At 37.5% G+C, this 27,889-nt stretch overlaps 1 protein-coding gene across 2 annotated transcripts in view; it reads right to left on the reverse strand.

The window, feature by feature from the left end:
- Nucleotides 1–27,889, reverse strand: part of SEMA3A (semaphorin 3A) — a 168,863-nt gene that overhangs the window by 32,584 nt on the left and 108,390 nt on the right. For both annotated transcript variants that reach the window (XM_034062860.1, XM_031048323.1), the window contains exons 7-10: nucleotides 4,952–5,094; nucleotides 3,704–3,818; nucleotides 3,541–3,610; nucleotides 2,340–2,484 (exon numbers count right to left, since the gene is read on the reverse strand). In XM_034062860.1, coding sequence (XP_033918751.1) covers nucleotides 2,340–2,484; nucleotides 3,541–3,610; nucleotides 3,704–3,818; nucleotides 4,952–5,094 — 473 coding nt within the window. The remainder of the gene's footprint in view (nucleotides 1–2,339; nucleotides 2,485–3,540; nucleotides 3,611–3,703; nucleotides 3,819–4,951; nucleotides 5,095–27,889) is intronic.

Genomic DNA, 27,889 nt, shown 5'->3' on the forward strand with positions numbered 1-27,889 from the left:
ACTACTTAACTGCAGTATGATCTGGAACTGATTCACTGTAAGAAGCTCAGGTTTTGTTTTCCCTTCCCTTTCCCCATTTTTTGAAAAAGGAAGCCACAAGTCTGACATCTAAAGGAGCTTAAAAAACTTTTCAACTTTATTTTCAACAGGATTTCAAAGCCATCGAAAATGCATCCAAATTTTTAGAAAAAAAGCTCTCAATTTAAAATTCAGTTTTATACTACTGGTTAGGATTTTAGCAACTGTGAGGAAAAAAACCATCTTTTTCAAAATGGTGTATACCAGGATTAAAGTCACTGGTGGTTGGCTAGAAGAACCTGATGACCTCAGCCTCTCTTTAATTAACATCACTTACAGTGGCATGGCCTCTTGCACTACATGATGTGACTGCAGGGCTACATAGAACAGTATAGTTAGGGATCACATTTGCACTTAGGCAAGAAAAATGTTACAATGAAATCTGACATCTTCACACTTTCTTTGTGATCTTAGTATGTTATGGTGAAATTATAAGCATAAAATCCATTCTGAGAGGGTGGCATGACAAAAAGTACACATAACTGCATTTCCCTACTTTGGCAAAAGATGTGCTGGCTTAGGTCACTCAGCCACTTAGGGACCAGATTTGAGTCACAGCTTTTCTGCTAGTTCTCAGGAATTTCCCATTCATTACTTCTCCCATTTGGATTTCAGTTCAAGACCCTCAGACAAGTCTTGAGATAACCCAGAGGTTCTGAAGCAGGCAGAGCTGTGCTGACATCCTCTGGGGCAAGTATTTGAGTTGTGAACTCAGAATTTCAGTAACAGAGTTGTGTCTAATCTCTGCTGCAGAATGAAGGTAACAGAGCCACTGCATAGCAGTCAGTTATCTCGGTCTGCTTCCATAACAGAAATATGCAACATTCTTCTTTGTCTGTAGTTTTACATAGTATCTATTATTTGCTTTTTGTCTGGAAAGATCAATCAATACTGGAATCAAAGAGGAATATAAATAAACAGAATAATAAACACTAATTTATTCAGTCTGTCAGACTGAAAAGATGATGATATTAGCTCTACAAACAATACAAAAATTCTATCCATTCACATTTTCCATGGGGATGTAAACCAATACAACTTATAAATAAACCTCTGACATATCAGCATTAACTATAGCAATTAAAAAAAAAAGTTCAGCATCAAATGAGAAATGAAACCTCTCTTCTGCTGCAGAGCTTGTATTTTAACTCTGGAAAAAGTCAGGAATCCTTTTAGCAGTTGGAGGGAGTGAGGAGCGCTGGGCAATCTGGCAGCCAGGGAGACAGTGTTTTCCTCTGCTTAAGAAATCATTCTCATTTGCCTGAGCATATACATCTTCTAACTGTTGGAGATCAGTTGAAAGATCAGGTTGAAAGAACAATTTCAAAATATACCAACAAAAGTAGAAAACCCAATGATTTAAAAGAATGGGTCTAAATTATTCCTAGGTGGGGTTTTTTTGTGGTTTATATTTATGGATTTTTTTAAAAAAATATAAACATATAATTTTTTCATTTACATCTTTATATGTATATATGTGTATATATATATATATATATTTAATCTTCAGCAATCCTATTTCAAAACTTAAATGGGCCAAGCTGATTTATGCTAGTTAAGGAGCTATCCCAATGTATATAATTAATGCTTTTTTCATAGATATCCCATCTTCTTAGCCTACTGCTAATTTCAGAGGCTGTGAAACATTTCTAAAATGTGATGGTATCAGTTGTGAATTGTAAATATGGATGTCTTAGATACACTGATATTTTAGTATTTCACAAACTAGAAACAGAAAAATGGGTAGAAACGCAGATTTCCTAAAATGACAGTGGAAATTAGAAATTACTGTAGTCACTCTGTCATCCATTGCAGAAATATCTGTCTTACTGCACTAGATTTAATGTCAAGAACAATTGAAAGTTTCTTAACAGCCAGGCAGATGCTCTGCTTTCTGTTCATTCTCACTAAGAATGGCTTAGCCAATATTTGGAACAAAGACAAATTCCAAGAAAAGGATAATGCAGAGTAATTTATTAAACATATGACTTTCAGTAATGTTCCCCAGCCATTGCACAAACTTCTGCTGAAGTTGTTAATATGAATGCCAAAACTGAAGTCCAAATGAAGTTGCTATTGCAGTTTCATACATAACAAGAAAATCAATACATTTTGGATCTGGAGGAACTGTTGGCTTTTCCTTCTGCCACCCTACCCATTTAATCATCTTTTTCAATTTCTTTCATGGATCTCAGCTCAAGGATCATAAAATGTATAATTTTTTTTTCTTTTGAAATTGCTGTATCTCTTAGGGTACTTACAGTTCCTGGTCGTGGATATGGCACTCGCCCTTGGTAGGGAACCCACTGGTAGTTTGGACCATCTCTGTGGGCGTAGGGACCAAGAAATACCCTCCTGACATCAGTCATGCTGTACATACACACAGCTGACCCCTTAAAGATGTTACTAAAAATAAAGGAAGAAGAAATTAAATCAGGTTCTTTAAATTATCAGCTGGTTTACTCCAGTGGAAGACACATGGGAATAGCAGCTTGTTTGCTTCCTAATTTATTGCATGTTCTGGTTATCAAAACTTTGACATGCTCTCAGAGCAATCCTAACTCACCTCCTGTGAAGGTTCAGCATAACTGATACAATCTCTCAGACATTTTCCAAAGTAGATGGCTGCTATTCCATTCTTTAAAACATACTGTCCCCAGAAGGGCAAACTCCCAATTTCAGTAAAACAGGGCTGTCCCAAGAGGACTATTCAGTTCTTTCCTACACTTCACATTTTTTCACTTAGCAGTCTCTTCCGTCATTTGGGCAGCACACACAAACTTCAGTGTTGTTTCTTACCTTGAGGTTTCTTACAGAAGACAGTAAGGAGTTGTAAATCACTGTCTTCCATGCCTGGTTATCACTAGAAACATTCTTTCTGTTTAAAAACTAAAAATTTTGTCCTTCACAGATAAATGTGGCAATGCAACCACTACTGCCAACCTTCCTCAGGCCAGGGCTACAAGTATAGTTTTGTTCTTGGTGAAAGCATAATGAAACCAAAACACTCAAGTCACAGTTATATGTGGTTCAATCACAGAACTTCTGAAAGATAATTAAACTTTCCAGATTTCAGCAATATTTTTTACTAATATCTCTGTGAGCAGCCAATTTCTCACACCACAGATTTTCTACTTTACCCTGCCCCCAAACAAGCATATTTATCCTTGTGCTTTTCCAGGTCTGTGTCGAAAGGGCTACAAATTCTGATCCCCACTATAAAAAGCCAATTCAATGGCAAGAACAGCCTGAAAAAATGATAGTCTTAGTGATTACTAGCTTTCAGAGTGTTGATGTACATTGTCCATAAGAAACTTAATTCATTACTTCTCACTGCCACTGACTTCTCAGTTCAAAGGTTAAGAAAATTCTGTGTTTCTTAAAAACATTTATAACAAAGAGACCTCTTTAAAACAAGCAGCCACCCAAGTTTCCATGCAAGTAAAATGATATGTTCTGTACCTGGAAGTTGTAAACACTCCATAGACTATTGGATTTTTAGGGTCTTTTGAGTTCATTAGGAACACATCCTCTGTAACAAAAACAAGAGATGGAAAACTAAGTTCAATTCATATTTATAATACTTGAAAATATTTCTGTATTCAAAACCATTTCTGCCACTTACGTAATTCATCAAAGTGTGTGTCAATGCCATTGGGTCCTGGCACAGAACAAATCAGACGTGCTTTGAGGAAAGTTGTCCATTTGTTTACAAGGCTTCTGTGTCCACCAAAGTCATTCTAAGAACAAAACCAGTTCGCATGAATATCTAGTAACAGTCTTTGTTTTTACTATCCACAGTGTACAGAGAAAATACAGTAAATAACTACAAGATGCTACTTATAGAAAACAGAGAATTCACTTTCTACATGTAAAAGCATTATTTTGTTGTCAGACACTAACTCTGAATTACTTCAATTCTACATTGTACTGTGACATATTTCATAGTAGCACATACTAAAAAATAATTAAAGGCAAACCTAAACTTCTTTATATGTTATAATACATATAGCCAGGCAGAATATTTTGCTACAGAGCAACCAGACTGACAGATCCTGCTAAAGCTGAAGGGGTTTATTATTCTTAACTGGTAGCAACAAAGTAGAAATGCCAGTCAACAAAGTAGATCAAAATGCCAGAGCAGTTGGATCAGTTGTATAGCTGCAAAACTTATGAATAAAGTGCCCTAGAGACTCCATACTTATGGGTAATTGCTTTTCAAGCAGCCACCACTGATTTTGAGGAGATAAATGGAAATTGTGCTTATGGATTAACATGAAATTTTACTGTACACATCGTATTTGCCAAAGCTACAACACTGATTAATATTATTTCATCTGTAGAAATCTTTTCAGAAGTCTGTCAGAAAAATATCTGGATGCGTATCAGTGTGGATCAGCGATTCAATCTGCAGTCATTAAGGGTCTTCTGAATGGTTGCCTATTTCTAAAATTTACATTAAACAACTGTTTTGCTAAATCTTCCTTTGCCTCTATTTTAAAGATTTTCATTAATGTGGGAATGAAAAGGTACTAACATTCCTTCAGAAAGTAAATTCTTCAAATGTTTTTTGCCTACCTGGAAGTATCACATTTCCTACAAAAGATTCTCTCTTTTGCAAGACACATTCTAAGCCTCAGAAGATGCCTATGACTTCTTAAACAAAAAAAAAAATATAGTTTGTGAAACTTCCTAAAACAGAAAAATAGTGAATAATATACATTTGAGTATTATTCATCTGGAATGATCTCTGCTTTAGCCCAGTGCCAATGTTAATACTGAATACTTTATGGGCAAGAAAACAGTTACTAAAATCACTTGCAAAGCGTCCTACAAATGTTTTCAATCTCACATGATGAAATCACCATTTTACCTTGCAGATCTGCCCTATTCTGGCATGAGTGGCTTTTCCAGTGTGCTCTCCATCAATTGCATTTTCACGGAAGAAGAAATAGATTTTGTCATCTTCTGGATTGTCACTCTCTGGTATCAGGTGAGCACTAATAAATCTAGGATCTGAGAAGACAATGCCATTGTGCATGTTATTACTTCAGGAACTGAGTCACTTGCCTTCCTTACATAAACAAATTGTGATTTTGCTTCCCAAGAATCAAGCTTTGCATCAAATGGCAAATACAGCTATGTTAGGTATATCATCACCCATTAACATGACAAGTATTTATGTTCCTCTTATCTTTAATACAGAAAGGTGTTTTCTACAGATATTTAATGAACAAAGATCTTAACTTTGTTATTGGAGCAATTAAACATTAAAGAAATCTCTTTACAAATGGTTGTATAACATTACAGCATGGATTCCTAATTCCAAGTATTTATCACTGATATTTGTTTCCTTGGATGTTTTGACTTTTCTGTAGGTGTTACACATAAAATGAGAGAATTATTGGGGCAAATATAATATTCCTAACTTTAGCAAAAATGATAAATCTATAAAGAATTTTGCATCTAGAAATGTATTAATATGCTACTATAAAAAAAAGAGTAAAAAATATAGTTGTGATTGATATTGTATACTTCTACACTATGATACCCCAAACCCTAATATTTTTCTCCTGTTTTCAGAACAAGGGGTAACGGGTTAAAACTTGAAGAGGGGAAATTTAGATTGGATATAAGGAGGAAGTTCTTTACTGTGAGGGTGGTGAGACACTGGAATGGGCTGCCCAAAGAAGTTGTGAATGCTCCATCCCCGGTGGTGTTCAAGGCCAGGTTGGACAGAGCCTTGGGTGACATGGCTTATTGTGAGGAGTCCCTGCCCATTGCAGGGGGGTTGGAACTAGATGACCTTAAGGTCCTTTCCATCCTAAGTATTCTATGATTTATGAGTTTCTATTCAAATTGTTGAAATACTTTGTCTTGTCACAGACAACCTTTATTTCTTGACAATTAAGAGCGACAACATTATTTGGTGATAAAGACTATACATCAACAAATGTAAATTTATAAATGCAGGCATTAGTTATGTAAAAAAATGATGGAACGAAGTTTTAGGAGAGAATTCTATAGAAATTATAACAGCAAATTTATACCAGTGGTGAATCAGGCTCATCACTGTATTTTACAGAGATACTTCATCTGGTATCTTTCACTATATTTAGAAAAACAAGACATATCCAACAAATTTAGTAATATGCTTTATAACCATTTTATGTCCTGCTGTGATAATTAACTGTGAACTATATTTAACTACTCAGAGTCCTGTTCCTATGTGAAATTATAAGCTATTTTAGTGTTGTGCATTAGCATCATTTCAGTGTACGTTTATTGCTATATAGTCACGGAAATAACAAACTGTACTTTGTTTTGCCAGTTTGCACTAACTGTCCTGTGAAACCCATTGCCTTACTAAGGATGGCAGTGTTTGCAAGAAACGTATCTTGATATATGCATGCATATGTTTAGATGTTTCTATTATATGAGTATGTCCTGCATAAGTTTGTGTGTGTATATATATATATTCTCATGTACTTTGTGTATATATATATTCTCATGTACTGTCTGTGTGTGTGTACATATGTATATATACAGTACATGAGAATGACCATACTGCCTTAGACCAAGGTTTATTTAGATCAATATACAAACATAACATTGTCCAGAAGTAATTATTTGGGGTAAAGAAAGAATATAGCAAGTACAATAACACTTTCCCAGAATAATCTCCTTTCCTCCAACTATTTTCAGTGTAGCTGGTTGTTTCCTGTGTGCTTAGTTATTCTCAATAGATTTTTCATCCAGGTACCAGTGTAGACTCTTCTTGAATTCATACACATCTCCATCATTCAGAGTTTCCTTTTGGAATTTGTTCCTCACATACACAATCTAATGAACTAAAACTTCTGATCTTGTGTTTTGAACATCAATCTTACTAACTTCAGTTGGTGCCTCTTAATTCCTGTATTGGAAATACCCCAGTGTTCAAGATGTGGATGAATTGTGCTCTTATACAAGGGCTATAGCAATGCGCTTTGTTGAATTCTCTGTTCTTTTTTCACTAGTTCCAAACATTTAATATGGATTTGACAGTTCCCAAGCAGTAATCTGAAGTTTTCATGGAACTTTATGTGCTGTGACCCCAGAACCTCACTTTTCATAGGTAATGCTCATTTCATAGCCCATCATTTAATATATGAACATTGGCGTGTTTTCCTCATGTTTTTTCCTGCAATTTATCACATTATTCATCAAGAATAATTTAATTTGTTGTTTGATTACTCAGCTATCCAGTTGCATAAGAACCTTTTGTAATTTTTCAGTCTTCCTTAGTCTCACTATACTGAATAACTTAGTATTGTGTGAAAAATGTTCTCATCCTTCTGCTCAGTCTCTTTTTCAGCTTATTTATGAACACACTGAACAACACAGATTACAGACCAGATCTCTGTGGAACTGTGTCTGCTGTCTGTTGTCTATCACAATAAATCTTTTTAGACATCTGAAAACATCAAACATCTGTAAGCAGCTTAAGCTTTCCACCTTAAACCCCAGTAACTTAAGCTACTAAATTTGCTTCCTTTCTTTTTAGCATGCCTTCAAGTTACAGTGATGAATGGATCAAGATAAATAGTATCTAGACTATACTGTACCATGGTAAATAACTGTTATTTTATATGTGATCTACAGGGCTTTGAGTGCAACTGGTATCACATGAAATTCAGTGCTACAGCTTGTAAAATATTGCACTGTAGCCTGTGGAAGGATACATCAGAGAAAGAGGATACCATTAGTAGACACTGTTCTGGGCTAGTGGGTGTGGAGAACCTCTTGTGTGAATACACTGGGTTTACATATTAAGGACTTACTGAAAAGGGTAGAATAAAAAAATTCAACCAAACCCTAAATACATTCTCAAATGGTTGAATGATTAATTTCTAGTGCAATGGGTTTTATAAATCATAAGGTATCAAGTTCTAAAATTAATCACTGTATTATCAGGCATAAAAAATCTAACTTTGCATTGGCCTATAATGATACTGTGTGGAGTCCCTTTTGAGTCAATAATATTGCTGGTATAGTATGGGTTATATAAACTTGCCCTAGGTTAGCATATTATTATTCTTTTCTCTCCCTCTCATAATTTTGGAGGTGAACGTAGAAACAGTAAGACAGTCTATTATTGAAGCAGGACTGACGCAAGAATGATGAAAAAAAATGTTCAAGAAATTGCTAATACTTATTTCAAACAATTCTGTCAGAGTGGTAACAGAGGACAGGGGTGTGAGGAAGGCAGTTATAACAAACACCACAGCCAGGACGCATGTGAATATGCTTTGTATACATTTTTTACCAGTGCTCATCTGGGATGAACTCAGATTTCAGTTAGTGATTAGTAAACCTAACTGAGACCCTGAAAGCAGTCACAAAGTCTCATATTAGAACACATCCACTGTATGTTATGGAACACTTTCTTTTGAATAACACTGGTGTTGCTTCATGAACAAATATCAGGCTCTTTCACCATCTAGTTAAATCGATATGTTTTAGTCAATAAAAGAGTGGTTCTTCATGTTATAGGGCCCTTGCTCTTGTTACCTAGTTTTTTTCCCTCCTCTTCAGTATAACAGATCTATGTTTATGCAATGAAGCACATGAAGGAAGAACAGCTTACATGTGTTCTGTTGCATATAGAAATAGATACATTTCTGTTTGGAATGAATATAATGGTCATAAAAGCAACATCATAATTATATGTGTGGAGAGAGGGAGAGAAATGTGGTTTGTAGGTTATGAAGCTAAGAAGTGGGTGGTGTGAACTAGCGTTCTGTAGTGTGTTCTTTATTGTTTCATTAGCAGAGGAGCTGTTTGACTTGCCCGAGGCTTGATGCACACTTTTAACTCCAGGGCTTCAGACTTTGCTTACAACTGTTTAGGGTCATGATGAATCAATCAGCCAGATGGCCGGCAGTCACGCAACACAGACCTCTCCATGGACTTTGTAGCATTTTCTTATTGCTCTTGTTTGTGGAAGGGAAGAGAGATGTTGTCCACAGATGAGGGACTTCTCCTTGATGCTCCTAATTGCTCACCCATGCAGCAGAAGAAAGAATGTCATCCATGAATGTGTATGTACAAGTATTGAGACTGCCCTGCCTTACCCTGCAAAATTAAACAGGTTCGGTAACAAGGGGTCCCCATGGGAAGTTTAAAGTAAGGCTGTCAGGGTTGACCTATTTCATACATTCAACATAGCCACAGAAGTGCTGGAAAGAACTTCAAGAAAGTTTTACTAAATGGAAAGTGGGACCTTGATCCAAACCCACTGCTGACAATTGTAAATGCTGGTGCACTACAGCTGGTGTGGATAGATAGGTGTTTCTACCTTCAGCTGTCAAGCACTCAGAAATGCTGTTACAACAGTTCAACATTTTCTTATTTAAAAGCAGTCTTCCATTGGCTAAAAGTCCAAAAATAATGTTTTGAGAAAATAGATTTAAGAAAAAATTTGACAGCAAATATTTTGCAATGATTCATTGCTTTTTAAAAACCCCACAAGCAGGCAATGTGGAAGGGTACTTTAAAAAACAGCATACATCAAACAAACATGTCTGAAACATGTTTAAGCATGATCAAAGGAGAAACAAAGCCACAGCATAAACATGATCAAAATAATATTACAGCTAAAAACACTTCTCTGATCTTGCAGCCAATGTGAACAAGCTAAAAATAAAAGATTTTTATTTAAAACAATCACCCTCAAGAAGCAAATCATTAAAGCATACACCTTTTTCAGTCTCCTTTTTCCAGGAGACTTGGCTGTGGGGCTATTTCTCAGATCACACATGACACCTTTGTAGCATCACTTTTTGTGTGCCCTCCTGCAATTACCAGCTCTGCAGACATTTCATTGGCAGCAGCCCATTAAACTGTCCTTCATGAGAAATCTGTCTCTTTAGGAAAACAACACCTTGGTCCATCTGCCTCTATGATTTATATGCCATTGTTTGCTTAGTTAAGTAATGGAAACATGTTTTGCTTGTCTCAGCACTTCAGGTGGAGAAAAAAATAAGGAAAATCGATCCGCATTGGCTCTTTTACAAATGTTACCCTATAGCAGCAACAACCACACACACATACCCCAATAGAAAGAAACAATAAAAGACAGAAATTGGATTTCTAACTGAATTATATTAGCATTTTAATGAAGATCTATAAACTTGGAGGCACAGAAATTACCTTTAGCTGTCAAGAGTGAGTAAGCTGAAGGAACAGAAGCTGGGGGTCATCTCTTCATCACTTGACAGAAGCCAAAGGGCAGTTCTCTCAGGAAATATTTTGCAAAGAGTTTGAACTGGATGCCCCTATTATTGTATATTTATGGTCAAAATGACTAATTTATCAGTTCACATCAAGAAAATTCTAGGAAACCAGGGAAATTTTATGCTCAGTAAAACTGCGATTGCTATAATTTAATGAAAAGTACTGGAGGGTGACTGGGGCCCTGAGGAGAAGCACAAGAATAGGGAAGCTGAAATAAAAAATTTAACAACTGAAATAGACAGCTACTTCATAATTGCACACAGTGCCCATCCACTGAGACACAGCACAGAGAGCCAAGCACTGTCCTCAGAGTATCTGAATTTGCCATCACAGTGAGCACTACCACCCACAGAGAGGAAGATTTGCAACATCGGTCACAAATGTGCACAGCAGAGCTGTCTGCTGTGGGCACACTCAGCAAGGTCAGAAGAGGACAAAGTTTTTAATATATGGTGATGAGAAAGAGAAGGTGGTTTGTGGTTTTACACACTCAAATGTAGTTTACAAAACACCAAAGCTTTCAGTGGTGTTCTTGCAAAATCCCTTCATTTTAATTCTTCAACTTTCACATCTTTCTTGTTGTTGATGACTCAGGCAAACGTAGTGGAGCGCTCGTGGATCCACTACTTGCAGTGAAGCTCCTCAGTAACACACATGGCATCAGACCACATCCTCAAGCTGGGAACGCTCTTTGCGCAAGGGTTAACTTGTGGCCATTCTGGAGCTAATATAAGGGTTCTGTGGTAACTTGTCAACAGATGCTGACATGGATAGTAGTACCAAGGACAGACCACAGAGCATGGATGTGACGTAAAGACACTGTTTTCAAAACCGTATATAGGCAGAGGAGCGTGGCACATAGGCCATGCATGACTAAGATGTGAGCAGCTATCGCAAGATAAGAAGCCCCTTGCTCATTGATTGATGTTGCAATGGAAATTCTCAACAGAAAGAGTTTTATAAGCTGATGATATTTATCATGCAGTTTATCTTTGAATCAAACCAGACAGATGCTGAGGAATAATGTGTTAGCTATGACAGTTTCTCCTTAGAAGTCTTATCTTGAGTGGTTTTTAATTTTTCAGACTAGTAAAGGCAATTTTGGTGGCATAATCAGATTATACTATGGGCTAACAAGTTGAAGGTTTAGCTAAGGCTTCTTGCAATTTCGAATGCATACCTTCAAAACTCTGATTCAAAACTCTTTTCAAAGCTAAGGAAACATCTTCTCTTCAGAATCTACCTGTTGCTTTCCAGTGGTGTTTTTTTTCTGAATTTTGTTGTGACATAAAGAGATTACTGTTTTTCAAGGTTGAAATGATTAAAAATAATATCACCATATTGCTCTTCCATCATTTTAATGCATGGATGCAGCAGCAACAAAACATGCAAAAAGGCAGACATTAAAAAAGACACACAATGCTTTTACAAATGTAAATTCCTCCACATCACAGTGCTATATGTACATATACAGCAGTGAGAATCATTGTGGCTTTTCAGTGTTCTGACATAGTGTCACCTATGGATCATTCTCACTGTGAGAGATGTCAAATCTGAATTAAGTGTTGGTTGTTTTTAACAAACTGCTGATTTATAGTTGGGCCTCTGCCTAGGAGGTATGACTATACAAGTATGCAAGTCTCTGAGTATTTCTTGTGAGGAACATTTTAGCTCTCACAGGAAGGAGAAGGACAAAAATGTTGATCTCAGATGCAATTATCAGTTTCTGAAGTCTTTGTTCTAAAGAGACAACAATAGTTTTCGTTCCCTGTTATGACTAATTATATGGTGAAGAAAAGTTCAGTAAAATTATAGCTTAATTCTCAATGTAAATTAGATTTCTCACAAACAATGCTTATGATCTATCCACCCTATTTAATTTAAAAGAGGTGATTATTATCTCTTTACAGAACAACCAAAATTAACACCTCTTTCCCATTGCTATGTTTTAAGGTGTTGCATATCTATCAACACAATTAATTTTAAACTGATTTACTTGTCCCTCAGAGAGAATAATTGGCAACTGAGAAAACTAGTGTCCTTCACAAACCAGAAAATAAAGTTTATAGCATATTGTCTCTGTTTAAAAATGCTTTCATCTCAGTTTTCTGCATTTCTCAACCTATCTGCAGCAAAAGCTAATGACAGCTCCAGCTAAGAGCCTATTTCTCCCTCTGTGTCATTTATCTTAAGTTTTGACATTGATGCTTGGAAATGAAAACACTGGAAAGCCTGTGCCTTAACTGTAACCTATATCTTCAGAACTCTGGATGAGTGACAAAAACTAAATATCACAGTCTTTATGTTAAGAAGCGATGCATTAGGGGAGGAAGTAGAGCATGGAGGCACTGAAGCAAAGGATGTTTCTGATTTCGGGTGTTACACACTTTTGGCAATCAGAGCCTGCTTTTTTGTGAGCTCTGAAGATTCACAGGTGGAGCACAAGTCCCTGGAGATACCCAAGCAGTTTGTGGTGGATGACCCAAAACTCAGAGATCAGACCTGTTCTTTTTGCTAATATGATTTTCTTGTGCCTTCTAGAATGCTGAGAGATGCGCAATTGTGTCTTGGTGGAATATTTTCCCTCTCTGCAGCTTGCAAATCAAGGGTACAAGAAAGTGTCCTGAGGGCAGAGAGTGAATGCTGCAGCAAACACCATCAGCCAAACTCCTGATACAGCACATTGCAGGAGACAAATCCCTGGCAGAGTGTGAGGAATAGCTGGGGATTAACAAGGCAGACATATTCCTATGTGGAGAAAGTGGGACAGTCTTCAGCAGTATGACTGGCAAAAGCATGAAAACCCAAACTGAAGGACAGTGGCTTGACAAGTATGTCTTCAGTCTCCATATGTCTCCTGAGACCTAAACACTTAAGATTTCTATCTCAGCTTCATGCAGTGCACAACACTGTCTCCATCAGAACCATTCGTCCACACATCTATTACTGTTTTCTGCCTACAATGTGAACAAATATGACCTGTGTGTCAGAAATCATCCATTTTGAAAACAGGAAGAAAAGTACTAAATTTTGTACTGTTGAGCTCATTTTGAAGTGTGTGAAAGGGGTTGTGTAGTTGTAAAAACAATATCCTCCCAATGTCATGTCAAAAAACTGGACAGGGCTCTGCCAACATCTCAAATCTTAGTGAGAGATATTCATTCATCGGGAAATGATCATCAGCCCCAGACTGTTCCCAAGCAGTGATCAAGCAGAAAACGCTCTTTAGCAATTTCCTAATATATCCAATCTCCTGTAATTTAATTTCTTAGTTAAATCCTTTAGATTTGGCCATGAAACTGAGGTAATTTTGTCAAACTATGAAAAAGGTTTTGTTGTTATAATTAACTTTTACAGCTAGTGTAAAGCAGCTTGACACAAAATCCATTAAAGTAAGATGAATTAGGGATGGCAGCAAAGACTGAAGAAAGAGCTGGGTGAATGACTGCTTTTAACTGATCTGTCAGTGCAGCACAGCAACATGAAATGCAGTAAGGCATCTGTAAGAGGAAGCAAAACCCCTGAACACAACCCGAGGTTTTTAGTGTGATAGCATCAGTTATGGCAAACTCTTTCAGTATTCATGTGAGCGTAATATGCGACTCCGACTTAATTTTGCTTCATTCAACATAAGGTATTAACATGGTTTGTACCCAATTGAAGGTACTAGCTTATTAATGATGTGAAACAAAAAAAAAAGAGAGAAAATATTTCATAGCACAGGTGTGAGGAAAACCATGCTGTTGCTTCAGATAGAAAACTCTTGCAACATCACCTTTTGCACTCCTCTGTCAGAAGGTTATTCTTCTGAAACTCTATCTAATTGCTATGTACTTTAATTCTGCACAAGCAAACCCTCCTTTTTTTATTAATTGACAGCATTTCAGAATAATTACCGTGACATTTAAGAATGAAAACCTTCTTGGAGTAATGATGAATCAGACTTATTTTAGCATTTTTAAAAGCAGTGAGGGAGGAATTTGATGTGATACATAAACAGCAGGGAGAGGAACTGGCAGAAAGTTTAGGCAAAAGAATTTAAAAAGTCATAAAAGAATGAAATGTAGTAAAGAATATAGGTCCTGTAATAAATGGGAAACTGTGAAACTTCTTTGCAAAGAATGCCTTCTAGTGACAGGACTGGCAAAAAAAAAAATTAAAGCTGACAGTTTGTCAAATATGGAGCAGAACCGAGTATTAGCAATGACAATCCATTCACACGACCTTGTGAAAAAAGCTGATGACTCACTAATCCATGTAAAGTATCTCATAGGAAGGTTTTGCACATTTTCCTCTCATGGAGCTTTTTCTGGCTTTAGTGGAAGTTCCTTAGAGAAAGAGGAGAATGGGAAACAGAGACCACAGGGGTAGGTAAATGAAGAGAGCTGTGCCCCATGACTGTCAGATTTTACAGTGTGTCAAATGTTTTCATAGAGCTCAGGAAATATGATTAATCTCACTGACATCAGTGGAACACTTTTTACTATTTACAAAGGTATTGAATTTTACTCAAATGGCAGTAAAAGAATCAATAAACACCAATCTTCAGATATATGGCCATTTTCACAGATAATGTATTATCAGTGAATGCCTTCAACTCTTTCATAAAAGCTGTGGAATGAATGGGGAAAAAAATGTAATCCAGTCTTCAAAATAACTTTTCTTCTGTTTTTCTGAATGATCAGCTGTAAAAAAAAGCTCTGACCCTGAAAGGCTATCTGGTTTCTTCTTATACCAGCTCATCTAATAAAATCTTCCTACAAATCTTGCTTCACTTACCTGAACAGATATCTTTACAAACCCACCAGCAGGAAATGAAATTTATATATATAAACATATGTTAAAAATACTCTTTTCTATAATCCAGGAATTCAACAAACCAAACCAAATCAAACCAAAACATGTCAGCCTATCACTTTAAAAGGTCAATCAGAAAGGGAACTATTTTCTCTTCATTTACTTAGTATAGTTGTGGCAGCCCTAAATGCTCAAAACATCAAATTCTGCTGGATGTTGGACAAGAGAGAGTGGTCTTAAAGAGCCAAAGTTTAACCCTTGCCTTGAAAGAGATAATTTCCCTGATAACACTACATGACGACTCACTTTCCTAACACGTGAAACATTCAACCTATAGCCATCAGTGATATGGGTATGAGAATAGAAGGAAAAAGAGCTAAAGAAAGGCATATCACCTGGCACTTCAGTTTTGGTGGGTTACTCTCTATTTTGGTGGAACTTTTGGCTATAGAAACTTTCAGAAAATGCTACTGTTTTTGAGACAGAAATTGAGATTCTTAAAAGCAATACAGGTATTTATCTGTACACTATCACATCATCTGAGGCATTCACTGATTCTGACTATCAACTATTAGCTGGTGAATACCCGTATATTTTGTCATATCTTAAATGCTACCTATAAAGTTTCCTCCAACCTTTTTCTTAATGGTATGTAAAAGCACCTATCTATATGCTCAGAAAATCAAATCTAACAGCCAGCTATTCAACAAGAATAGATGTATCTAAGTCCATGGAATCCAACGGAATAGTGAGGGATGGGATACTTTTGACACCACTTTGATGCCTAAAAGATAGGCACTGAAGTCTGAGATAAGTAATGCAGGGTGCTCCAGAGATCAAGCTGAAGAAGTAGCACTTTGCAATGCAGCAAAATGGGAAGTTCAAGATCCTTTGTAAAGATATGAAATAAGGAACCATTTGTTAAGGTTTCCTTTCGGGTGGGGAAGGGTCTGTGTATCATATCTGATAACTGCAACTGTGTGAATAAGGTATATGGACTTTCTTTGTTTATTTTCTCTGTTACATAGTTAAACATGCCACCTTTACAACTGAAAAAGAGTATCCGTTTGCCTCTCCCATTTGTTCATTTCTCATCCTGTTCTCTCCCTTACACCATAGTCATGAATAAGGCTCTATGCGCTAAGTGATGCTGATGGTGACATTGTTTCACCCTTTTGTTTTGCAAGTGTTACCTGGTGACGCCTCGGGAGGAACCCTGTGAAGTGAGTCAAATGAGAATGGAACAGTATCTCTCCTGGAAACATGGGGTTGAAAAAGCAGATGAAGAAAAATCACTAGAAGCTTTTGTATAAATTAAAATGCTGCAAAGGAAGAAAACTAATCTGCTGGGAAATTACATGCCATATTAAATATACTGATTTATAATGAGATGTTTTATCTTATCCTTTGTTGAAAGGCTACAGAAATATTAAGATGTTCTAAAGTCACAGCACAAAAGGCTCTTTAAGATGCAAGATTTGATGTATCATAGTATTTCAGAAAAAATGAAATTATAAAATTTGCAAGGAATTTAATAAATTTGAATTTTTATGCAACAGATGCTCTATCTATATTTCTTTACACACTCTTTGTGTCTACTGAATCACAAAGTATTATATTAGGCCCAGTCCAGCTCCAGTAAAGTCAACAGCCATAACTCTACTAAATAGAGATGGAATATATCCTTGAGAATAAAGCTTATATTAGAGAATCTTATATGAGAATGCAGAACATTAGCTTTGCAATTATTTGATAATGTGATTTTTGAATTGTGCTCTTGAACTACCTGAATGTGTTATCAATGTTTTAAATATATTGAGGTTTCCACTTTGTAGTAAAAATAGGCTTTTAATACAAGACAGTATTTAGCAGCCTAGTACCAGCCATCAGTTTGATATCAGCCGTGACATTATTTAATTTTCAGAATCACAGAGGTTAAAGCTCACTGAACTATAAACAGTTGGAAACATGGAGTGTAATCCCAAGGCACAGCTCTGCACAAGCTGTAATTTAAATCATATTGCATGCTAAGCTGAAAAGGCAGTGCAGGTCCCAGAGGGCATGAATAAATCTGCAGTCACTGATTTGCCACACACATTTGTGTTGGGATTCTGTAACTGTGCAAATGTGATGTCTTCCTTTAGTGCAGAGGACCTGTCATCTACTGAAATTTGTAATTAAATAACCCAAAGAACAAAAGCAATTACTTAGCTTTACAAGCATTCAATGAATTTTACACAATCTCATGAACAAAGAGAAGGGGAAGTTACGGGACAGAGAGAAAGGGAGCCTTTGAGTCTGCAGCTTAATTCAACTGTCTCTGGTGGTAGTTAAGGTTTTAATGTATAGACCAGGTATTCACATACCTGGCTTATTTTGAACTAATAATTCCATCATCAGAAACTCCACTCTGAAGTGGATGTTTCTCCATCTAAGGAGCCAATTAGGTTTCCAGCTGGCTAAGTGCCACATCAGGTGCGGCTTTGAGCAATCAGTTGTGTTAATTGCAAAGAACACTGAATGCCTTTTGGGACAAGCAATTCACAGTTCAGGAATGTTAGTGTAAAGGGGGTTAGGTTCAGCCCCATTACAAAGAACAAATCACAAAGTTTGCATATGTTGCCGACTAACAGTTGTAATTTTATGGAGCCAGGGAAAGAGGTAGGAGCAGACTAAGGGGCTGTATCCTCACATCATTAACTCTGCTGGGTGTGCTGAACATGTCAGTTATTTGATGGGGTGGTGGCAGCTATGTGGTGATGGAGGCCTTCACATTTTCAGCTCAGTAGCTCTGTCTTTCCATTCCTCTGCTTCTATCAGATACTGTAATCCAGGCCAACAGGACTAAGTGGAACAGTGTTTCAAGAGAAGACTACCTCAACTGCCCATAAACATGGTCTTCTCCACATTTGTTGTCATTTTCCTTCTATTTGTCATACTAGGAAAATAATAATTAAAAAAAATATATTAAAAATGTATATTAAGATCAGCCACTGAAGAAATAAAGCGTATTAATGAAACAAGTACTGCAGTGAGTAGATATCAGTGAGTAGATCTTTTTTGGCTGTATTTGGGATAGTCTCATTTATTATCAGCTAAGGATCTGGCCTGTGGTATTTTTTAGTGTCTAACTTTTGTCTCACTACCCAAATAACAAGTTTTAGCTAGTCTTGTCTATTTCCAAGGGTTGATTTCTAATATGTTTGCTCATGAGTCACAGCACCAGCACTATTTAAAAGAAGAAACCTGCCCAAATGTTGGAGGTGATGAATGGGAGGCTTGAATAAAGGGACTTAGTGTGTGGTGGGGAGGGGGAGGAACTGGTACAAACCTCAAAGACTGCAGGTGCTTAGAAACAGCGTGAAGGCTCAGGAAGTGTCTCTAATACCCTTTAGAGGCTCAGTCCCTGGTGTCCCACATGGCTGTACAAAGAAAACTTCTTAAAACAAAGCCATCTTATTTCTCCCTTTAACACAGACTAAAACATTGCCAAACACTTTTGCGTCTGAAGCTGTGAATTTCATTAAATTCAATGCAACTGTCTCAGCACTCTCTGGTTTTGTGGGGCTGAAACCTCTAATTCTCCTTCCACCGCCCCATGGCCAGCATGCTCTAGTCACATCACACTTAACCTTTGCCTTGGCTTCTCAAAAAAGAATTTGTTTCACTCTATTCATGGCTTCAACAGTTTGGCAAACTGCACTTGAGTGCCGCGCTGGGCCTTTATATTGAACACACTAATCTGATTGTTTTTCCACTCTACAAACTTTGGGTCAACAATCAAGCTGCTGCCAGAAACTAATTAATTTGCAAACAGGCCCCATTTTCACAGGGGGAGAGCTTTTGAAACCTATGTCAGCAGAGCTGGTCACACCATGGTGACATGCATTGTCATGGCATCCACTTTTCTGCGTAATTCTCCTCACTAATTTTTCACCACACACATGAACTCAAATTACCCAGTCAACAGTAAATCTCTATTGAATGCCCACCAAACTCTGAACATGGTGGCCTGAGAAAAGGAAATTGGTATTGACAGGGTCAACACTCATTAAATTGATGGCTAGAGCAGAAAGAGAAGGAAAAAAACCAGCAACACAAGAACATTAAAAAAAAAAAAATCAGAGTATGTCATACCCCAGTGGATGCTATAACAGACCCATTCCCACTTTGTTTAAATCAATTAGTATTCCACTGTGTGATTCCCTACAAGCAGATTTCTGCTTAACTTTTCTTGAAAAACTGGTTAGTTACTTTTGTGAATAGGAAAGTGTCGTGGTTTAAACCAAGTCCCCCTACTCCCGGAGATTTAGGAAGGAGAATCCAAAGAATGTAGCCCCCATGGATTGAGATAAAAACGGTTTAATTGCTAAGGCATAACACAAAACCCCTACTGCCATTTACTACTACAAATAATATGATACAGCAAACAGCAAGTGAAGAGAATACAACACCCCACCAGCCACCGATCTATAACTCACTCCACCCTGCCCGGCCGAGCACCATGTGCTCCTTCCTCCATTTTCCTCCAGAGCTCTACCCCTCCAGCTTTCTCTTTCCCAGTATGCATCCTGGACATCACATGCTATGGTATGGAATACCTCATTGACTAGCCTGGGTCAGGTGTCCTGTCTCTCCTTCCTCCCGGCCTCCCCCTGGCTGGAAAAAACCTTGAACAAAAACACCCTCAAAACATGCTCAAACCATGACAGAAAGGAAGCACAATTTTGGAGCTAGAAGTCACTGTTTTCCAAGCATCATAGCTGTGATGAGCCCTCATAGAGATCTTGGGATATCATGGGAAACCTACTTGAGTTTGCAAGGCCTATAACACATAGACTTTGTCTTGGGCATCTTGCCACCTAATCTGAACTTTTCCTTGAGCTGATTTGGATCTTTGTAAAAATAATAATTACAAAAAAATCCATGTAATATAATTTAAAGTGAGGTCTACACCAAAACCAATGCAAAGTGGAATCTTAGAACCCGATTACTACATCTGTCCCACACAAATTATTTTTTTTCCCTAATGAAATTCATCTCCAGGGCAAGATGAGAGGCTTCCTGTGAACTGCTGCATGCACAATAATAATAAGTAATATGCATATATTTTTATATATATGTATAGACAGATATGTCTTTTTAATCATATATTAACTGGAAGGTACACAGCTTTCTAGTAGAGATTATTACCACAGATGCCACTGCTTGAGTTATATACTGAGTTTGTCACCTTCTTGATGTGAATAGACCACTACTTTACAAACCTGCCCATTGGCAGCTCCGCAAGTTACCCATTGAATTAAGTACATACAAACAAACAATCCTCATTTAAGAAAAAATAATAAAAAAGAAAGAAAATCTTTCTAGAGAACACAGAATATCACTTGTACTACTGATAGTCAGAAAACTGCTGGCGTTTATTATTCAGTGTAAGAAGTGTTTGGATAGGTTTATCTAAATCTATCTCTTTAAAAAGCAACTCACCTGGGTTATCAAATTTGATTAAAGATTTACCCTCACAGGCAGATGCACTGATTTTTCCACATCTAGCATCTAGCCAGAGCTTGTTCCAGCTCTTTCATCCACTTTCCTCCCCAGCAAAGTTAGAGCATAGGTGATAGGAAGAGCTATATTGTCAGGTCTCACTCTGACACAAGGCTCATCAGGATTTACTGGGTTGTTGACCTGATACCATGTTCACCACTGAAATAAGCTCCCTAAAATTTAGCAGTTCTAAGGCACATCACCAATAGATCAATTCAGTGTACATGAGTGAGCACAGTTACTCAAGCTAGCAATCACTTCCAAGTCTCTAGAGAGAGACTACGTACTGCTCTGTTTGGGACTGGGGTCACATTCCACGGTGCTTGTTTTGAGACCTATGAACTTCTTTCCTGAAAATGTATTATGTGCAGCAGACAAACTTCTCTGGTCTCCACTGGAAACAAAGCACAAAACACTGAACTTCCCCATTATTTTTGATCTTATGTGCTCTATAAAGAAAGTTAAGGTATGAATTGGAACTAAGCATGGCTTCTAATCTACACTGCCAGCTATTAGTTTTTGATGTGCATAATAAGGCCGACCAAGCTAAAGCCCACGGTTAACCATGCAATACACACACATCCTTAGTCAGGTGCTCCTGGACTAATTTGTATCCTAACTTTCCCAAACATACTGTGGCTACAGCTCAGACTGATATGTTTATTGATGCAAACCTTTTGCCCCAGGTCATATTCTCTAGAGTGTCAGGAAGTCTTCAAAATATGCAGTCAAACCAGGGGAATGTCCTCTTCCACTTCATCATTCCTATTCACTTTTTTCACTCCTGCCTCAAAGCTTATCTTTTGTTTTTTACTAATATATCATACCAAAATGCAACAAAATCTTATCCCTCACTAAAATTTAATGAAAAAAAAAACCCTAACCGAATCGTAGTCTGAGGGAAGAGGTGAGTGAGACAGCATGACAGGAGAGAGGTCTATTTTCTAGAAAAATGTAAGATTAGAATTTTTCTGGTTCTCTTTACCCACTATCTTCATGATCTTCCTCCCCTCTAGAGAAACTGTAAAACACATTCTCTAATTGCTGCTAGGTCTTTGATTTCTGAATCAAGTGTTCCTCTTCCTTCGTATAAAGACATAGGGAGCAGATGAGGCAAATGGTTCAAATACATGAGTATTTTCTGATCAAGTATTCAGCTGGATCTATGGCTTCCTGAGCTGTAGACATTTCAGGATTATGAAAGTATAAATGTCAAGTAATACAAAAGCATGTAGAGAAAAGACTTGTTAGATTGCACTAAGGACAATTTAAAATTTATATTTAATCTCTCAAATTTGGATCTACAGACTTAAGGGAGGAGAAAAAAACAACCCAACTTGTAAATTGAGTCTGTATGCCATTCTGTTCACATTATTATGCCACTGTCACCATAGTTTCTGAGTACTTCCTAGCACTGTGTTAGGTGACATTAGCATTTGTCACACATGGAATTTATCACTATGAAATTATTTATTACTATTCTTAGCAATAGAGATAATGGGAATGGAGGTGGGAGGGTAAACTGAGTGAGAAATGAGACTTGCATATATGGATGTGTTTTGTTCCTGTAAGGGTCGGAGTTATTCATGACTGTATAAGCAGTGGTGGGAAAGCATGGAACTTGGTTCACACTACAGCCTGCATGATAGGAGATATCAGTTGACTAATTTGGTTCAAATATAGAAATGCATATTTTAAATGCAAGAGATTATTGCCAGCAAAAAAACAGCACCAAAAGAACAACAACAAAAACCACACACACACAGTCACACACACAGAGAACATCTCTCACTGTTTGCATTGGTAAGGTTATTTAAATATGCCCTTGTAAATTTATGGGAATGCAGATCTGGAAGAGAGACTATTTAGTTTACTCTTTGTAGTCCCTTGCGATGTAAGACAAGTGTGCTATCTGACAACACATAGATGTTATCTAAGTTCCTCTCAAAAAGCAGCTAGCCTGACTCACTGTTTATTTCTATTGCGCAGATTTTTCTAATTTGATTCCCTCCATGGTTTAAGACTTCTAATTTGAAGCCCACATATATTCATATACAGTTCATACCCTTTTTTATATATATATTCTTTATTTCAATAGCTCTTTTCTTTCTGAAAATGTATTATATTTGTTTCCTTAATCAAAAAATAGATGCACTTTATGAATGGATAATTGGGTCCTGTCAATACTGGCAGTTCAGCCATTTTCTATCTGCTTACCTTTGGTGGCATGTACTTCAGTACCTTCTGTATATTTGCATTGGGAATGAGTAAGAGGGGAGATGGGGATACTCACAGCTCAGAAAGCCAACCATATCCTGGGCTGCCTCAAGAGAAGCGTGACCAGCAGGTCGAAGGAGGTGATCCTGCCCCTCTACTCTGCTCTCGTGAGACCTCACTTAGAGTACTGTGTGCAGTTCTGGTGTCCTCAACATAGAAAGGACATGGAACTGTTAGAACAAGTCCAGAGGAGGGCCACGAGGATGATCAGGGAACTGGAGCACCTCCCATATGAAGACAGGCTGAGAAAGTTGGGGCTGTTCAGCCTGGAGAAGAGAAGGCTGTGTGCGTGGAGACCTCATAGCAGCCTTCCAGTACCTGAAGGGGGCCTACAGGGATGCTGGGGAGGGACTACTCATTAGGGACTGTAGTGATAGGACAAGGGGTAACGGGTTGAAACTTAAGCAGCAGGGGTTTAGACTGGATATAAGGAAGAAATTCTTTACTGTGAGGGTGGTGAGGTACTGGAATGGGTTGCCCGGGGAGGTGGTGAGTGCTCCATCCCTGGCAGTGTTGAAGGCCAGGCTGGATGAAGCCTTGGGTGATATGGTTTAGTGTGAGGTGTCCCTGCCCATGGCAGGGGTGTTGGAACTAGATGATCTTCAGGTCCTTTCCAATCCTAACTATTCTATGATTCTATGGAAAGCGGGAAACTATGAAAGCATTCAGGGACAAGGCAATGGCCAAAGAAAAGAGACAAATAAGAGGGGGATATCAGGGGGAAAAGGATTTGGTGTAGGTGAACAAAGACAAACTACAGATTCAAGAATGCAGCAAATGAATGCACGAAGTCTCAGCAAGAGTAGCTGCAAGAGAACAGTACTCATTTCTAACCATCCTTTTAACATATTCAATATATTTTATTAGAAAGGTAAAATTCCTTATAAAGTAGCTGCAGTCTTGTCTTTCTTTTGCCATACTTTTTTCTACTGTGCACTACATATATATTCAAAATTATGTGTGTATGTTGCTAGCACTGGGACATCCTACAAATTGCCATCAGCGGAAACAACATGAAGTGATGGCTAAAGTTCTGTATGAATGCCAGGAGAGTATCAAGTCCATGTTTCCTGCCTTGGAGCCTGTGAAATTTAAGAGGGCATTTTCTTTTTTATTGAACAGTCGCTCAGCTTCTATAACTCTCAACTGTTTATGTAACTGTAAAGTAAAGATTACCAAGGACAATAACCCTAGGGGACTAAGCACAGCTACTACCCCACTTTAAAAATTAAGCCATGGAAAGTATGCTAGAATAATATCATGGAGCTGGTTTAAACCCATAAAAAACAAGGAAATTCCAAGCCAAGGGTGGAAAGCCAGACTGACAGTCTCTTTAACCCCAGGTCTAGTAAAGTGGGTGAGTGAGGCCAGTATGCCCTCACTTTTTTGGGGTACAAACCACATTCATAATGCATCTTAATGCAGCTTCTGTGATTTCATTTCCTTTCAAATCTTCTGCAGCCCAACTGTGTTTTGCTTTTAAAATAAATGTTTATGGTTATTCATTTTGCAAAATGCTAACAATTTAAGGCCAGATCCCCTGTGCTCAAGTCAGGGAACATGATAGTGGCTCCAAGTTTTCCTTCCACTCCCCTAACCTTCAGCTCAAAACCTGCCTTCAGTACATTGCTTTTGCATTGCTTAGCATTTGATTTGGTACACTGCACTGCCATTTCTGCCTCCTTGCCTCCAGTCATGCCCTCAGCCCTTGCATAAGTGCTGCCATGGATGGTGTACAGCAAACGCTGTGTGTAGTTCATCAGGGAACTCCCTGGTACCAGGGTAAGCTGTTCTGACCTGCTCAGGCCTCCTACTCATCTTTCTTATTGCTGAAGCAGTTCACAGAAGCAGGACCTGATCTCACTTTCTTGAAATAACAATAGCTTCTGATGCCTCTACACTGTAAGAGGCAATAGTACATTTAAAGGGAAACTGTTTTTGCCTATGTGCAAGATTCTGGAAGACGTATGTGCAACATCAAAGCCATTGCTTGTTTATAGTAAAGTTGAGCAGGAGATGTTTTATTCTGTTTCAGGATTTTTTTTTTTTTCTGAGAGTTCAAAACTATTCTTGACCCTCAGTGAGACCAGCTAGGACTGTCAAAGCTTTTTGTGCAGAGAAACTCCATGCCCTTACCAGAGGAGCCAATAATGTCCAACATGAGCATGTACATTGCTTATAACAAAGTGCATGATTCAGTCTGGGGCACCGAACTGCAGCTTTTTGTATCCAAAATGATCCCAGAGTGCCAAATCATTTTACTATGTTTTTGCAAATGTCTCCATGTCACATCTGGCCAACTCTGCATCAATAATTAAACATACACTGCTACAGTGACTGATGCATGGTTCCCTACCTTCTAGATGAATGCTCCAACTACACGGCTATAGAATCAGTCTCATTTGCTTTATTTGGCTTGGTGACTGTTTAATTATTTATACAGAATGAAATGTCTTTAGAAGCCTGTGAGTATTTAATGTATTTAAAAGACAAGTCTTTAAGAGCTGCTGGTCAGCACCTTCCCTTGGGTTGGGCACACTTCAAAGCCCTCTTAACAGCAACATTTAACTCCTTACAGAAGTTGGAGCATCTCCAAAAAGTGCCTGTGTGACTTTTGCGGGAACTCTGTGTTCATACTTAAATCCAAAAGACTTAATCTCTGTGCAATGCTGTCCTTCTCTTAAGCCAGTTCAGGATGATATTTAAATTCTGGGAAAAGTTTGTAAGCTCTTCATGTGTAACTATGTTCTCCTTTCCATTTTTGGTACCAAACAGCTGTGTTTTCTGCACCCTGTCATCTCTGACCTTAGTCTTAGTATGAAGTAAACATTAGCAAAGACTTATAACTGGGTGTCTCACTCCCTAGCTGTTAAACTCCATGGGGATGAGGATTTCTCAAGTTTGATCAGAACTACTGCTCCTATCCAGCTTTCAGTTTATGTCCATTAGAACAGCAGTTTTTAACATGAGGCTAAGAACACCTTAGAAAGCAACAAGAAAAGCAAACCCAGCATTACATAGCAATCTATGTCTTTCTTTAATAAAAATTGTAAAAAGTCTGCAAACTTAGAGTTCAAAACCAGTTTATACAGATCTTTAAGACAGCAGAGTATACCTCATCCTTCAGTGAGAGCTTGTTTCATTAAAAGTATATCCATTTTAAATACACCCAAACACAAAGCTCCTTTATTTTATAATTATATTTAAAAGAGACAAATGACAAAAGAAAACAAAATGAAATTAAACAACTGTCATGTCTGCAGAGTTTCAAACTGAAACAATTATCATTTTGGGATTTCCCTGTTAGATGCTGAAATTAAAAGTATTGTGTGGAAAGGCTGCCAGGATCTTATAACTGGGAAATTTACAGTAATGGCTTAGATCTTTTAATAGGAACGTTATAGTGCAGACTTTAAGACAACCTTTCCATATTAGGAAGGTAAACTTATTAAGTTGCAATAGAGAGAAAGATTTAAAAGATGTACTTAAGGATCATTCTCTATTAAGTTATAGAAGAATAATTTCTAAAGGCCTCAGTTTGATTCTTCCTTTTTTTTTTTTTAAGTTAGCATAAAACTTACCATACAGGCATAGAGTGCAAGAGCTACACTAAGACTTGAAAAACATTTTCACCCTGTGCTATTATAAATACTGCTTTTATGGACAATACTTAAGTTCTAGAAAGCTTGAGGTTTGTCAGCTCATTATGTGAAACTGTCTTCTTCCCATCTTGAGCACAAAGCAGTTGTGGTTTCTGCATCCTGTCAGATGTAACCTTAGTGCTAATTTGGGAAAAGCAGTTCTCACATTTAGTGCTGAAAGACTGATAACGGAATCCACAAAGGAATGACAGATTTTCAGCAATGAAATACAGGGGATCTGGACAATGGCTGTGCTTTCCCACTGAATAAATCCTCTTGACTCAGCTGTCATTGTGTACATCTACTGCACAAAATCAGATTTTGCTTGCGTGATTGGACTTTACATCATGACTATCATAACAAAAGTGGGTGTTGTGTTATCTTTAACATGTTACTCTACCAGGTACCAAGATAGACTGATATGTCTGTGACTCTTGCACTTTCCTGTCTCTTGAAGTCCAGAAATCATTTCTATTATAATAAAATAAGCCAATTAACAATATTTCTGGATTACTTGGCAAGCATTGACTGTAAAACTGAAGTTTGATATACCTGATCTGGTCTTGCAGAAGATTCATACAGCTTGTCTTATTAAAATAAAGATTCGTGCAATTTGTCATATACACATTTGTTTGATACATATAACCAATGCATATGTCATATAGACAGTTGTTAATCCAACTTGCAAAAGAACTTTGTGGTTTTAATGAGTTAGAGATTGGTTTTGTTATGAGTTGTATATACAGGTAATATAACCAATATGATACTAGAAATTTCTGACTGTAGCTAATAAGAAACTGTGTTGTTAAAACATATTCTGCTCTTTTACATTAAAAAACTGTGGGAACACTTTGCACTAAATTGCAAAACCACATAAGAAAATGTGGACCTCAGCACAGACATAAATAATGTGGCTAGGAGTGGAAAGTATATGAGACCAAAAACAGGAGTGCAGATGCAAGCCGCATGTACAGTAAAAGTGGCTAGATAACTCTTCAAAAAGTAAAATCCAAATTAAAGCGAAGTAACTACATTTACCATTGCTGGCTTACTTAAATTGAATGTCAGTATTTCAGATGATGAAATCTTATTTCCAAAGTGCACATATCCTTGTATAGCTAAAGCCACGTGTAATTCCATTTAAGCTATTGGAACTTTGATTTCAGTAGAACTTGGACATAGTACACAGATGCATCTTAAAGAATTTTGGTGCATGAAGCCAAAACCATATTTTCTCTGACATTATCCTTCTCTTTCCATACACGCAAACA

The sequence above is a fragment of the Melopsittacus undulatus genome, chromosome 5 (assembly GCF_012275295.1).
Source record: "Melopsittacus undulatus isolate bMelUnd1 chromosome 5, bMelUnd1.mat.Z, whole genome shotgun sequence".
Lineage (NCBI taxonomy): Eukaryota > Metazoa > Chordata > Aves > Psittaciformes > Psittaculidae > Melopsittacus > Melopsittacus undulatus.